The 14,776-nt window shown below is 45.6% G+C and overlaps 2 protein-coding genes across 2 annotated transcripts in view; one reads left to right on the forward strand and one right to left on the reverse strand.

The window, feature by feature from the left end:
• Positions 1–14,776, reverse strand: part of LOC308623932 (uncharacterized protein) — a 438,061-nt gene that overhangs the window by 281,665 nt on the left and 141,620 nt on the right. The window lies entirely within an intron of this gene.
• Positions 1–14,776, forward strand: part of MYRIP (myosin VIIA and Rab interacting protein) — a 182,543-nt gene that overhangs the window by 142,423 nt on the left and 25,344 nt on the right. Inside the window, exon 10 of the mRNA XM_081246728.1 lies at positions 2,069–2,308. Within this exon, the coding sequence (XP_081102854.1) occupies positions 2,069–2,308 (240 nt within the window). The remainder of the gene's footprint in view (positions 1–2,068; positions 2,309–14,776) is intronic.

Genomic DNA, 14,776 nt, shown 5'->3' on the forward strand with positions numbered 1-14,776 from the left:
CTGGATTAATGGAAATAAAAACCCACCTCCTGGATTAATGGAAAAAATAAAAAATAAAAAAATAATGGGACCTAATGAAACTTCAAAGCTTTTGCACAGCAAAGTAAACTATAAACAAGACAACCCTTAGAGTGGGAGAAAATATTTGCAAACGAATCAACGGACAAAAGATTAATCTCCAAAATATATAAACAGCTCATGCAGCTCAATATTAAAACAACAAGCAGCCCATTCAAAAAATGGGCAGAAGACCTAAATAGACATTTCTCCAAAGAAGACATACAGATGGCCAAGAAGCACATGAAAAGCTGCTCAACATCACTAATTATTAGAGAAATGCAAATCAAAACTACAATGAGGTATCACCTCACACTGGTTAGAATGGCCATCATCAGAAAATCTACAAACAACAAATGCTGGAGAGGGTATGGAGAAAAGGGAACCCTCTTGCACTGTTTGTGGGGATGTAAATTGGTACAGCCACTATGGAGAACAGTATGGAGGATCCTTAAAAAACTAAAAATAGAATTACCATATGATCCAGCAATCCCACTACTGGGCATATACCCTGAGAAAACCATAATTCAAAAAGACACATGCACCCCAATGTTCATTGCAGCTCTCTTTCCAATAGCCAGGACACGGAAGCAACCTAAATGCCCACTGACAGATGAATGGATAAAGAAGATGTGGTACATATATACAATGGGATATTACTCAGCCGTAAAAAGGAATGAAATTGGGTCATTTGTAGAGACGTGGATGGACCCAGAGACTGTCATACAGAGTGAAGTAAGTCAGAAAGAGAAAAACAAATATCGTATATTAACACATATATGTGGAATCTAGAAAAATGGTACAGGTCAACCGGTTTGCAGGGCAGAAATAGAGACACAGATGTAGAGAAAAAATGTATGGACACCAAGCGGGGAAAGCGGGGGGTGGGGGGTGGGATGAATTGGGAGTTTGGGATTGACATATATACACTAATATGTATAAAATAGATAACTAATAAGAAACTGCTTTAAGCACAGGGAGATCAGCTCAGTGCTTTGTGACCACCTAGAGGGGTGGGATAGGGAGAGTGGGAGGAGATGCAAGAGAGAGGAGATATGGGAACATGTGTATATGTATAGCTGATTCACTTTGTTATAAAGCAGGAACTAACACACCGTTGTATACCAATTATCCTCCAGTAAAGATGTAAAAAAAAAAAAAAAAGAACCTACTGTATAAAAAATAAAATAAAATAAAATTCAAAAAACCCACAAACTAATATTGGGTCCAGTGGATCCTAATGGTACTTTGAGGGTTATCTTGCTAAGATTCCATACATATCTGTCTAATATAAGGTGAAAAATAGAGTGAGAGTTGGAATGTCATGTCTTCCTGGACTTCCCCAGGCCTGGTCAGGGCTCTACTCATAGAGGGAGCTTCGGAGATAGTAGGAGCCGGAGATGTAATTGTGTAATTATCAAGGGAAGGGCACATAGTATTCCTTATGTATGCGCAAGGACCTTGCACCATCTCAAAATCTGCGATTTGCCTAGAATACCATTCTTTCCTCTCTCCCTTTTAGCTGGGTAACTGCTACACTTTGAATCTCCACTCAAACACCACCTCCACAAGCAAGCTTTCCCTGAGTCCCAGCCCTGCCATCCGGTGCCCCTTAGAGGGCTGTCAGAGCCTCCCTCCCCACCCACTGCTTCTGTGCACTTGTCAGGGTTTTAGTGTCTCCTCCACTAGGGGGCAGGCGGGGGTCTGCTCAGCTTTGCATCCTCAGCACCAGCACAGTGTTGACCCTAGTGGGCACTTGGTAAGTATTTTGCAAATGAAAAACAATGAAGTCACTTTTCTGAGTACAGGTGCTCACCTGCCTAAATTTTTAACAAAGTGTTAAGATGCATGTGTTTGAAGAAGTAAAAATAAAAAGTCCATCCATAGGGAAAGCAGATCAGGTAAGAGCTTCATTTTCCTGGATTGTCCTTTACTCAGGGATTACTGGGAACAACAAGCAACATGACTGTAGCAGAAGAGTCTTCAGCTCATGATTCTGGCTTTCATTTAGGTGTCCGGTGATTTATCAAAGACTGACATCTGCAATGAGGCTCGGCACCCACAGGCGGGCACAGACGCTGCAGAAGAGATACGGACAAACAGGCTGTACGAGTTGGCAATGAAAATGAGTGAGAAGGAAACTTCCTCTGGGGAGGATCAGGAGTCCGAGCCCAAGACAGAGTCTGAGAACCAGAAGGAAAGTCTGTCCTCTGAAGACAACAGCCAGAGTGTCCAGGAAGAGCTGAAGAAGGTAAGCTCTGTGAAACCACCTGCAGACGGCTTGGTTTCTGCAGCTGGGGTGTGGGGGGAGGTTCTGCATTTGTGCAGAGATGTGCAGGGACCCCAAAGAGCACTCTCTAAAATGCCCATCCCTATGCACTTGGGAGAGCCCAAGAAAACTCTGCTTGATTAACGCTGAGTTAATCAATCAGGAAAATAGCACCGCGTGGCCTTGCAAGTCTCCCAAGACCTCTCATCTCCTATTCTTCATCAAGACAGCCCTTACATTTCAAGTCTATAACGTAGTACCCATGGTCTCTCTCATTGGTAAAGAGCTGTGTTATTTCCCGCCCCACCCTCTCCCGAAGGAATGTTTCCTGTGTATTGAGAACATCTAGCCAATCCTCTTTTAGCCAATGATGACGCTTCATTTCATAGTATAAAGTCTTTGTGTTGAAAGTGGCCTTCTGGATCATTTATCTCTGCAGTTTCCAGATTTTGGCTTGTTTGACTTAGCCAGAAGGCTTTCTCAAACAAACCTTATATGGAATCCCAGTGCTTTAAACAGATAAAAGCACTGCTGCTCTGAGGGTCCCCAAAGCTCCAACCACCTGATCTTCAGTCCCACCGTCCTCCCTTCCTTCCCCCACGCTGGCCACCGAGTTCCAAGGGACATTGTGTGAAAAGCACAGAAAATAGACCCTGCCTCTGGCAGAAAGGGATCCCAGCCTTTCTGCCCACCGTCCTCCAGCACGTGCCTGGGTTACCACTACAGCTCCACCAAGTACGTTCACACTAGACTTGGCCCCCTGGTCAGGATAGCCCTGCTGACTCCAGTGGAAGGGGAAGAAGCTAGCATTTGTTCAGTGTCTCCTACATGCCTGGTGCTTTGCACATGTTCGTTAGTTCATTTAATATAAAACCTTTGAGGTAGACACAGACCCATGTTGCAGATGAGGAAACTGAGTCTAGTCACAGAGGTACTTACCCAAGGCCCACTCCTAGTAAGTTTCAGAGCTGAGGCTGCATCACAAACCTGCTTGGCATCAAATCACAGGCTCTTTCCTTTACAACAAGCTGCCTCTTCTGGAACTCAGATAAGATCTTATCTGGTAACATCTAAACTTCTTTGTACTTAGGATCAATTTTTTCCCTATTCTGAGAGTAGGCTCTCTAAGCTAACAGGCTGCTGGTAACCCACGTGCACGGAGAATGAGCCCCCTTCATCTGCTCAACAGCCAAACTGGGGTACTGTGCAGGAGCCTGGCCAACCCAGGAATGACCACAAGTGGTCCAGAGCAGGCCCCAAGGGAAGTGGGGACCGTCCTCCATGGCTGAGGCCCTGAACCTTCCAACACCTCAGACTCTGCCTTGCATTCATTCCCAACCCGGCCTCCATAACCATTGAATCCTCACTCATAAACCTGCCGGGTCCTTTGCCTGGGGATGGCGCACGTCTCTTTCCTCCAGTATGTCTGTGGGTGGAGAGCAGATCTTGGCCTTCACAGGCAGCCCTTCCCCGGGTTATGGGCTCTGACCCATTGCCTCTTCAATGGTTATGGGCTCTGATCCTCTCTGTTACTTGAACCGATGGCCCATTACAGTCACATTTGTCTGCTAGAGCTGAGAGCCAGATGGTAACTGAAGAATATCACATTATTTCTTACAGTGGCTCCACATCCTACTGGCTTTGCTGCCTGGTGGTCCCAAGGCACCAAAAGTTCATGCTGTACCAGCGGCATGCCAGGCTGGGATGAGCCACGCACACCCGCCCCTCATCAGCCTACAGGCCTCACCATCCGTCTATACTGTGCTCTTCTGGGCAGAATGTGAACAGGGAAAGGCGGAAAATCCTGGGTGTTTGGCCAAGCCTTCCATCCTGCCCCCATCCTGCCCTGTGCCCTCGCTGAGCAGGAAATTAGGGGAGTTGCTTTTATTCAAACTCCCAAATGTGTCAGTTTCTCAAAGTTTAAGTCCTTCCCACCGCCGACCATGAATCAATGGATTAAATAGTCAACCAGATATCACTTGAGTATGTAAAAACCCAGATAGCAAACAAAAAGAGGTAATCAATATCTCTCTCTCCATCAGGCATCGGCTACTCTGATTAAGGGAAAACAGAAATATACATTCATCTATGGAAGATTATTTAGAAGCAGAAGGGTACAGAGATAGGCTTCAGGATTAGACTGACTGTGAAACACATCCATGCAGTTTGCAAACTTTGGACTTTGGTTCTAAGCCAAGGCCATTTCTTGCCTGCTTCCTACACCCCGCCCCCTTGCTGCCCTCCTTGGCCCCTCCAATCCTTTCTCTACTCAGCAGCTGGAGCTGCCCTGCGGCCCCTGAACTTGCTCCCAGCATGTCGACAAGCCCAAGTCTGGCTTGTTTTTATATCGATCCCTAAAAACCAGTCTAGGTCTTCATTGTTGACTGGACAAACACATGTTGGCCTTGTCTGTAAAATGGGGATAATCATACCCCCTTATAGAGTTGGGAGGACTAGATTATGCAGCATAGAGGTAGCACACAGCCAGAGCCCAGCAAATTTTAACAACCTCAAGGAAAAGAAATTTCACTGTCGTGAAATAATGTCCCTGTGTTAGCACTGAGGGAACAGCTTAGTGCCTATGTCCCGTCCACACATGCAGTGTCAAGCCAGAGGTCTGTAGCCACGTTCGGTGCTTCATCATGCTCTGAAGAATGTAATGGGGAACATATCACGTCAGAACCTCCCAGGTTCCCATCTTCGGGATCAGAGTAACTATGACTTCCCTTGTAATCCGACCACAACTAGTTTGTCCAGCACTCACACATGTACACACACACACCATGACTGGGGAGTGGATCTGGGCTAAAGAAACTGTTCCAGAAGCTGTTCGTGCTTGCCTTATCTCTTTACCGTGCTACTGCACACTGGCCCAAGGTCCATCTGTCTGGTGACTCCCAACGCAGCAGGAGCTCCTCTTCCTGTGCAGCAGGCAGGCTGGGAGTGAGAGAGTAACACTCTCCTCCCCAGGAGCAGCCCTAACCAGTGACTGATGTGAAGAGTGTAAATACTCCACTCCTTTGCCTCCACTGGGGTGGTGACCCACGGAGTGTGTGCTACCCACTGATGCCCCGAGTTCCCCAGCAGATTTGGCTCTGGGCACCCACAGTGAGGACCAGCTGGATCAGGCTGCCTTCTCTTCCCTGCCTTGCCCCACCCCCTCCTCCACCGGTTCCTGGGATCACTTCCCAAATAAACTCCATGCACTCGAATCCCTGTCTCAGGGTCTGCTTCTGGGGAAACCAGACTAAGACAGTAACCAAACAGGAAACACGCAGAGCCCCCAGTTCACAAACACTCACTGCAGTATTTGTGACTAAGCAGTGGAGAAATCCAAATGCCTAACTGGCTGTTAATGGCCTCTGCCTGACCACGAGGATCCCTTACACAGAGAGAGTTTTATCCAGACTTCACCATCCCTCCTGCCTCTATCACAGGTTCTTCTCTCTGGGAGCCAAAGCAGAGGAATGTGCATATTCCCATAGACACAGGGACATCAGTGGCAGTTCAGTGTCCTTGGTATGACAACCCATGTAGGTATCAGGGCTTCACAGTCTTGTCCAGCAGCAGAAGAACCATTTTAGAAACACGCTGTTTCTTGATGGGAGTCAGCCCTTTGCTGTAGGCAGACTTGTCCCTACAGTTGATTCACTTTGGCTGGGTGTTGGGGGCCAATGATGATTCACGGATGGTCACTGCCATCTGAATTTTAACTACCTGAAGAACCAGCTTGTAAAACTTGGGGCCAGCCCAGAAACCTAGATTCCTAGAGGCCATGTTTTTATTTATTTTTTTTGCGGTACGCGGGCCTCTCACTGTTGTGGCCTCTCCCGCTGCGGAGCACAGGCTCCGGACATGCAGGCTCAGCGGCCATGGCTCATGGGCCCAGCCGCTCCACGGCATGTGGGATCTTCCCAGACCAGGGCACGAACCCGCCTCCCCTGCATCAGCAGGCGGACTCTCAACCACTGTGCCACCAGGGAAGCCCAAGGCCATGTTTTTAATTGAAGTCATCTTGGTTCCATTGAACCTCATGGTCAACCTTCCAAATCTTGGGATCCTTCAAGCCCGGGAATAAGCACTTGCTTCCTCTCTGCCACTGGGCAGGTGGCTGTGCCAATGGTTATGGAAGAAAGGCCTGGCTGAAGTGGTTCCTAGAACCATCTACCCCTGGATATGCAGGTGCTGCATTCCTGAGAGAAGGACGCAAAGAAAGGTCAAGAACCCCTGGCCTGACTTTGGAGACTACATGCAGGGGCTGAATCTCCCACAAAACCCTATCTCCCCAAGCTTAAAGCAGTGATCCCCAAGGTCCCTGCTCACTCCAAAATCCCATGGTTCTAGACATGTAAGGCATGAAATAGGTTTTTGTTTCCTGATATTAGTATCATTTATGACACTATTTATATGACAAAAGATGTCCTATGTGTCAAGCTTTTGGAACATGAGTGTTTGTTGAAGGCTCATATTAGTGAATTCTTGCATTATAGTCAAATTTGTACACACAATGTCCTGAAAGCAAAGTGTCTTTGTTTATTAATTATCACAAGTAGCTGAATCATTGTGTTTTAGTTTCAAAAGGGAGTCACAGACCAGCAGATAACTCCCATATTCATAGTTTCATGGAATAATTCTCCTCAAAGTACTGAGACTTCCCTAAAGTAATAAATGTCTTTCTCCTCAAATAAGAGACAGATTTGTGCATCTTCTCACAGCTGCTCCCCATTTACTAGCATCAAGTCATATAGAAACACAGTACTGGTCAATGGATAAGCAGACAGATTGATTGTTGTCTGAGAAAACCCAGAGCTGTGGGTTTCTGCAGTTTAATGTGCTTGTGAAAAACTTTTTGTCGATATCACAGTGTTAACATAAAATCAAGTATTGTCCACGTGTGTCTCACCCTTGTAAAATGACTCACAATCCACATGAGGATTCAGTGTCTTTCACCCCAGGTAGTATCTTATTTGAGAAGCATGTCTCCATCTTCAGCTGGCGCTAAAGGTTCAGTCCCCACTTATATCTTACAAGCTACACTGATCTCAGTAGGCCTTATGCCTGTTGCCTCTTCTAACTTTCTATTTAACTGCTGCGTTAGGAAAAAAGAGAAGCTTTAGCTGTCCACTTAGAGCTACAGCTCTTATCCACAGCGCTTGAACAGGTGAGGTTTCATTTCACTCCTATTGTCACTGGCATCACTCATTCCCACACTTGTGTCCTGTGTGTTTGGGGGAGGGGCCTGCATGGCTGGGAAGAGAGTTCTGGGTTCTCTCCTGGATCACGAGGGCTTCAACAGAACATCTTCTTCTCTAGGCAAAAGATGAACTGAGCCCTCGAGAATTAATATACTCATAATGCTAATAGATAAAAAGGCAGTCTACATAAGCAGACAATTCACCAAAAACAAAAACAGAAAAAGAAGAATGGGGCTTTCCTGGTGGCGCAGTGGCTGAGAGTCCGCCTGCCGATGCAGGGGACACGGGTTCGTGCCCCGGTTCAGGAAGATCCCACATGCTGCGGAGCAGCTAGGCCTGTGAGCCATGGCCGCTGAGCCTGCGCGTCTGGAGCCTGTGCTCCGCAACGGGAGAGGCCACAACAGTGAGAGGCCCACGTACTGCAAAAAAAAAAAAAAAAAAAAAAAGAAGAAGAAGAATGTAAATGACCAATAAGCATATGAAAAAATATTCAACTTTAATTGTATCTCAGCTGTATTCAATACAACACTTAGCCCAGAACTTGGCATATGGTGTGCACAGTCATTTTTTCCATTCAACAAAAGCACATTGAGGCACTGGGAAGGCAGCCATGAACAGGGCAAAGTTTATCGTTTGTTCAGAGAAGCAATAAAAATGCAAATTGAAATAATGAAATGCCACTTTGCCTAACAAATTGGATGGTTAAAAAGAACGATAATCAATGTTGGTAAGAGTTCAGGGAAATAGGCAGTCTAATACCCACAAAGTAGCACATATTAGCACACTGGTGACTTGGTAACTCTAAGCAATCAAAGTGTGCATACCCTTTGATCCAGCAAATATGCTTTCAATCATTTATCCTAAGGAATAATTGGACAAGCAGCCAAGGGTATATCACAATGCAGTTCATCAAGTGTTATATTTTTATACTAGGAAAACTTTGAAACAACCTAAGTGTCCAACAATAATGGACTCTTGGGAAATGGAGGGGATGAGGTCCAGAAAACAGATGGGGCATTGGCATTGGAATGGCAAAGACAGAATAGTCCAGGTACAAGTAAGTGGGTAAATATGATGTTTAGGAAGATGAAGAGAGTTTGTTTTATGTTCTATGCTTCCCCCCCTCCGCTCCTCTGTTACCCAGCCAAACTTGGGTCTGCTCGCCTGGGCACAGTAAAGCCAATCTACTGACACTGGGTTGTGGTGAAAGAAAATGTAGTGTTTGTTGCAGGGCACCAAGCAAGATTGGGGATGGCTAATGCTCAAGAGGTCAGAACCCCTGATGGCTTTCACGGAAAGGTTTTTAAAGATAGGGTGAGTGAGAGGGTTGCAGGGCACATGATCAGCTTGTGTGCATTCTTCTGATTGGTTGGTAGTGAGGTAATGGGGAGTCAACATCATCAACCTTCTGGTTCCAACCTGTCTGGGGCCTGCCTACATGCTAGTGGTCAGCATGCAGTTAATGTTTTCCACCTGCAGGGGTTTCAGTATTTGCAAAACAGCTCAAAGGATATGGCTCAGAATGTTATCTTATAGCCCTTGAGAGGAGCTAAAGGTATTTGACTTTGTTTAATGGCTAAACTATTACTATTTTGTCTTGCTTGACTGTTTTCCTTTGTTTCGGCATTTTCTCACTTCTGAATTTATTAAATTTATTCTTTGGAACTCGGGGATGGCCTAGGAGGCTAAAGTCTTTCTACAAACAAGAGGCAGGCAGAGGACATGGGGTCAGGGGGTGGTCTGTCCTGGGAAGGCCCCATAAGGTCCTGCTTGGTTACATCTCTAGCTTTCTGAACTAGAAGGCAAGTTTGCCTTCTGAAAGTGAGGGGATAGTGAAATTTGAGTGTCAGGATTGTGGAGAGGGTTTGAAATAGCTATTGCATAGAATGGGAGAAAAACGTGTGGAGAAATATAAAGGATCCCCAGGGTAAGGTCAGAAATCACAAACATTTACTTGAGATAAAAAGAGCCTGTAGGGGCCTCCCTGGTGGCGCAGTGGTTGAGAGTCCGCCTGCCGATGCAGGGGATACGGGTTCGTGCCCCGGTCTGGGAGGATCCCATATGCCGCGGAGCGGCTGGGCCCGTGAGCCGTGGCCGCTGGGCCTGCGCGTCCGGAGCCTGTGCTCCGCAACGGGAGAGGCCACAACAGTGAGAGGCCCGCATACCACAAAAAGAAAAAAAAAAAAAAAAAAAAAAAAAAAGAGCCTGTAAAAGAATACAGCAACTATGCACACTACTATATATAAAATAGATAAAAGACCTATGGTATAGCATAGGGAACTATATTCAACATCTTATAATAACCTATAAGGGAAAAGAATCTGAAAAGAATATATAGATAGGTACATATAACTGAATCGTGTTGCTGTACACCTGAAACTAGCATAACATCGTAAATCAACTTCAATAAAAGAAAAAGAAAAGAATACAGCAACTTTGAATGCAAATAAATGCAAAATAAAAATTCATTCTATTCAAAGAAAAGGTCTAGTAGTAGCAGGTCTATTCATGAATCCATATCATTCGGCACAATTACACAATACAGCTCAATAGGTTCTGGGATTTACATTAGAACTCCTCATTTCATAACTAAAATTTATAGATGAATCTCAAACCAGACTGGAGGAGTGGGAAGATAAAATGGAAATTAATTCCAACCATAATAGGAACAAAAAAATGTGAAATTAAAGCTTAACAAGAAGACTGCAGATCTCTCAGAAACCTACCAGTTTTGCTGGTAGGAAAAACAGTGTAAAGAAGAATTCTTCCAAAATGAGGGTAGACATTTACTGTAATTTAAATCAAAATCTGAACCAGAAGTTTTTTTAACTTTTCAAAAGGATTCAAAAAATCACCTGATAAAATAAAGTCAAGAATAACTTAGAAATGCTTAGAAAAAATAAAAGAAATGAAGAGGACCTATCTATTAAGATAGCACATCATGTTTTAAAGGCAGAGTAATTAAATTTGTGAGATATTGATAAAGGATGCAATGAAATAGTCCAGAAGTATGCCCTAGAATATACTTAATTTAACTCACAATTGATCTCATAATTACCACCCACCTCTCACCCCTGGTTGGGAAGAGATCATTTTTTAATAAATGTGTTGAGACATATGTGCACTTGTTCTTTTGGGGCAAGGGATGTGGCAAGAGAGGAAGGTCCTTAATGTTCTCTCCACCAAAGAATGCATGGCTCCCCCAGGTTTGCAGGGCCAGCAATACGTACAGGAGACAATAAGGAAAAGATGCCGACTTCCCATGAGAGGTAGTGGCACAAGTTCTAGAGTTTGAATCCTTGTTCAATCCTTGTTACAAATAATTGTTCAACTATTCTAAGAGCTGTAATACAGTAGGGACCAAAGAGAAAAGGTCCCTGCTCTTGTGGAATTTACCCACTGTTGGGGGCGACAGCTGATAAGTATGTAAACACATACAGGGGAAGAGGTCCTTAGTGATCAGTGCTAAGGAGATTCAGCACGATGCTCACGGATGGAGTTGAAAGGAGTATGAGTCATGGTGGTCCAGACTTTTCTGACCAACTCTGTTTTCCACTGAAACCCGAAAGACACAAAGGGAAAAGTGAGGCAAAGATCTAAAGGAAGGGCTTTCCAGGCAGAAAAAAACATGCAAGGCCTTAAGGTGGAAATGACCTTGACAAGTTCAAGGAACAGCTTAAAGAGCTAGGGTAGCTGGGGCAACATGGCCAAGGGGAGAGCGCTTGGAGAAGTGAGAGGGGGAGGGGCCAGAGCAAGCCAGCGGTGTGGGCCATGCAGAGAACTTTGGCTTCTATTCTGTGTGAGATAGGAAGCACGTGGAAAGGTTTCAGCAGAGACATAACAAGGAGGACCTTACATTTATCAAGATCACCGTGGTTGCCTTGTGCCACCTCCCTTCCAAGTGAACGTGGAAGGTGGTTTCCTGTGTCATTGGGCTACTACAGAGCTGAGCACGTGCCCTGGCAGAGCCCTGGTTACTGCCAACAAGTGGGGAAATGTGTCCAGTGAGTATCAGGAAATAATTTTCTGAGGAACAGCCAGTATGCGAAAGCAAAAGAGATCGACAACCATGATCACCTCCTCTGCCAGGACAGGAAGTCCTGCCTGCCCTACACCTGCCCAGGCAGGTATGGTCAAAGTCAGTGGCTCCAGCATTCCCCTCCTCTCTCACCATCACGGGTCCTGGAGTGGCCTTGCTCAGGTGACTACATCAAACAACAGGGACTCCACCAAGGAAGGGAAAGAAAATGACCATGGGGAAACATACAGACCAGTGGGTTTAATTCTGGAACTAAACTAAATGTACAAATAGCACATTAAAAAAAAATCATTTCGGGCATCCCTGGTGGCACAGTGGTTAAGAATCCGCCTGCCAATGCAGGGGACACGGGTTCAATCCCTGGTCCGGGAAGATCCCACATGCTGTGGAGCAACTGAGCCCGTGCGCCACAACTACTGAGCCCACGCACCGCAACTACTGAAGCCCGTGCCCCCTAGAGCCCATGCTCTGCAACAAGAGAGGCCACCGCAATGAGAAGCCTGCGCACCTCAACGAAGAGTAGCCCCTGCTCGCCACAACTAGAGAAAGCCCGCATGCAGCGATGAAGACCCAACTCAGCCAAAAATAAAATAAATGAAATAATTTTTTTAAAAATTCATTTCAATTATCACAATTTTAAAAAATCTTATTTCTTTCATAGGTGGCTTTGACCATCAAAATCTAAATGATTTAAGAACCCAAACATTCCTAGAGGTCCATTCTCTGATCTCCATTACATTTCATGTTTCAATTTATTACATATGCTAATTTATTAGGTTCATGCTCCAATTTCTTTCCACAATTCTGTGCCACCTTCTTTCAAGTCAGTCGTTGGGGACGTGAGTCTGTTCATGGAGAATGTATTTTGACGGGTTGTAGAGGCTTCGCCGGAGCGCCTTATGTTTCATGAGAACTGAAACATATTTGCATTGAATTTTTCTAGCAGATTTCTGTCAACTATTCAGGAGGACATATGGAGTTTCTTTTCTTACCTTTGAGAAGGAAAAAAATACATGAAATCAGGGCATTTGGACAAATTTCCTTGCTTGCTCTGGCGGTTTGATAGAAGCATTTCATAAAGCCAAGGCAGCATTTGTAATGTGGGACAGAAAAGTAATGAGCGGGCTGTGAAGTCTGGATCACACTTAGATCAGATTTCCTCAGAGACCACATTCTTGTTCACTCTGATTGTTTTTGGTGGCTCCATCTCAGGTAGGCTCAGTAAGGCTCAGAACAGGAGCTGGTCGCTTGGGAGATCTCAAGCTCTGTTGTGTGGCTTGGTCATTGGTGTACAAATCAACGAGCTTGTTCTGATTGATGTCACTTGGTGGAGGCTACAGGCCCTTCTCTCGCTGATCTGTTGTTCATGGATCTGATTATTCAGTTAGATTCTGTTCTTCCATCACTTTCTGCAGTCCATTGGGTCCCAGGAGTTATGCAGGTGGAGGAGGTGATGTGGCAGGTGGGAAGGAGTGTGGACCTTGAAGACCGAAGTCTCTGGGTTCAAATCTCAGCTGTGCATCTTCTTCCTTAAGCCACAGTTTCTTCGTCTCTCAAGATGGGATGAAAACAGCCACCATGCCAGGTTGTGATGAGGGTTACACAAAATCACGAGAAGCCTGGGGTCAGACCCGGCACAGGAAGGATGCACATTAACACTGAGCTGGCTTCCTTCCTTCCTCTCTTCCTCCCTAAAGGGCTCTCTCAGGAGCAACGTGTCCCAGGAGAGAAGGTGAGGCCCCGTACACATTTTATGCAACTTGAACATTGAAAGACTTTTCTCCTCTGCCTGTAATTCCTGCATGGGAGCCAACATGTTTTAAGAAGCCTCTGTTAAAGTTCTTTCTATTTCCTGTACTTCCAGACTGACCCCAAAGTCACACATTAACGGAACCTGCTTGCCCCTCTGCAGGTCCACAGCCTGTGGCTCCCAGTGCAGGGTAGGACCTGTTTTCTGCTACCTGGGTCTTCCTGCCCTTCTCCTGTCTCTGCTCTCTGAGGACAGGGACCCAGGCTTACTCACTCTGCATCCCCTGCAGGGCCCAGTGCAGTGCTGGGCATAGAGCAGATGCTTCCTGAAGGCTTGAATTAAATTCGTGATGATGGGAAATAGTAGATGATGTTTGAGGGCCTGGCTTGTTCGGTTGCCCAGCTAGGCAATGACATACCTTATTTTTATTGCCTATCAGTACGTATGGTTCAGTGTGCTCCCTACTGGGAAACGGAGGGTCCTGCATGCGTGCGTGTCTTGAGTGTCAGTGTCAGGTTGTTTACTGTCATTTCTCAGGACAAACCATTCTGTATTCTGATATTGTGTCTTCCATTTTTGGTGTTAAGGTATCCCTTCTTTATGACATTATGGTGAAGCCAGACAGTAGTAGACCATGGTGGCTTTTTTTTTTTAATATTCTTACTTAGCAAGAGAAAAAAACTAGGAAACAGCAGCAAAGTTTAACTTTTTTGTTGTTGTTGTTAAAAAATAGTAAAAAGCATCCTTCAAAACACCAAGTGGTCAAGGAAAGTTGTTTCAAGAACACAGTACAGGACTTCCCTGGTGGTGCAGTGGTTAAGAATCCGCCTGCCAACACAGGGGACACAGGTTCGATCCCTGGTCCAGGAAGATCCCACATGCTGCAGAGCAACTGAGCTCATGCTAGCCATAGCTACGGAGCCCACATGCTGCAACTACTGAAGCCTGTGCCCCCTAGAGCCCATGCTCCGCAACAAGAGAAGCCACCGCAATGAGAAGCCTGCGCACCACAACAAAGAGTGGCCCCCGCTCGCTGTAACTAGAGAAAGCCTGCATGCAGCAACAGAGACCCAACACAGCCAAAAAGAAAAAAAAATAGAACACAGTACATAATAAACGGTGTCTAAGCTACTGGCCATCACCAGTAATGTTCCCATCTTGAGCCAGTAGGGCAGGTGGGAGAGTTTTGAGGACAGGTGGACAGCTCTGGACCCAAACACTGTGGACACTTGGCATATGCTGACTAATTTCATCTTCTCAAAAACCCCTTGAGCTAGATGGTGTTATCTCCATTTCATAGCTGAGGCTCAGAGAGATTAAGTTATTTCCCCAAAATCTACACAGAGTAACCTGAATTTCCCAAGCCTCATGATCTGACGTGTACAATGAGGAGGTCACCTTAGCATCCGTCCCCACTAGGAAACCACAAGACCAGAGCATCCACCCACCCCCACTGTCTCCCTCCA

The sequence above is a fragment of the Mesoplodon bidens genome (genome assembly GCF_964165515.1).
Source record: "Mesoplodon bidens genome assembly, chromosome: 10".
Lineage (NCBI taxonomy): Eukaryota > Metazoa > Chordata > Mammalia > Artiodactyla > Ziphiidae > Mesoplodon > Mesoplodon bidens.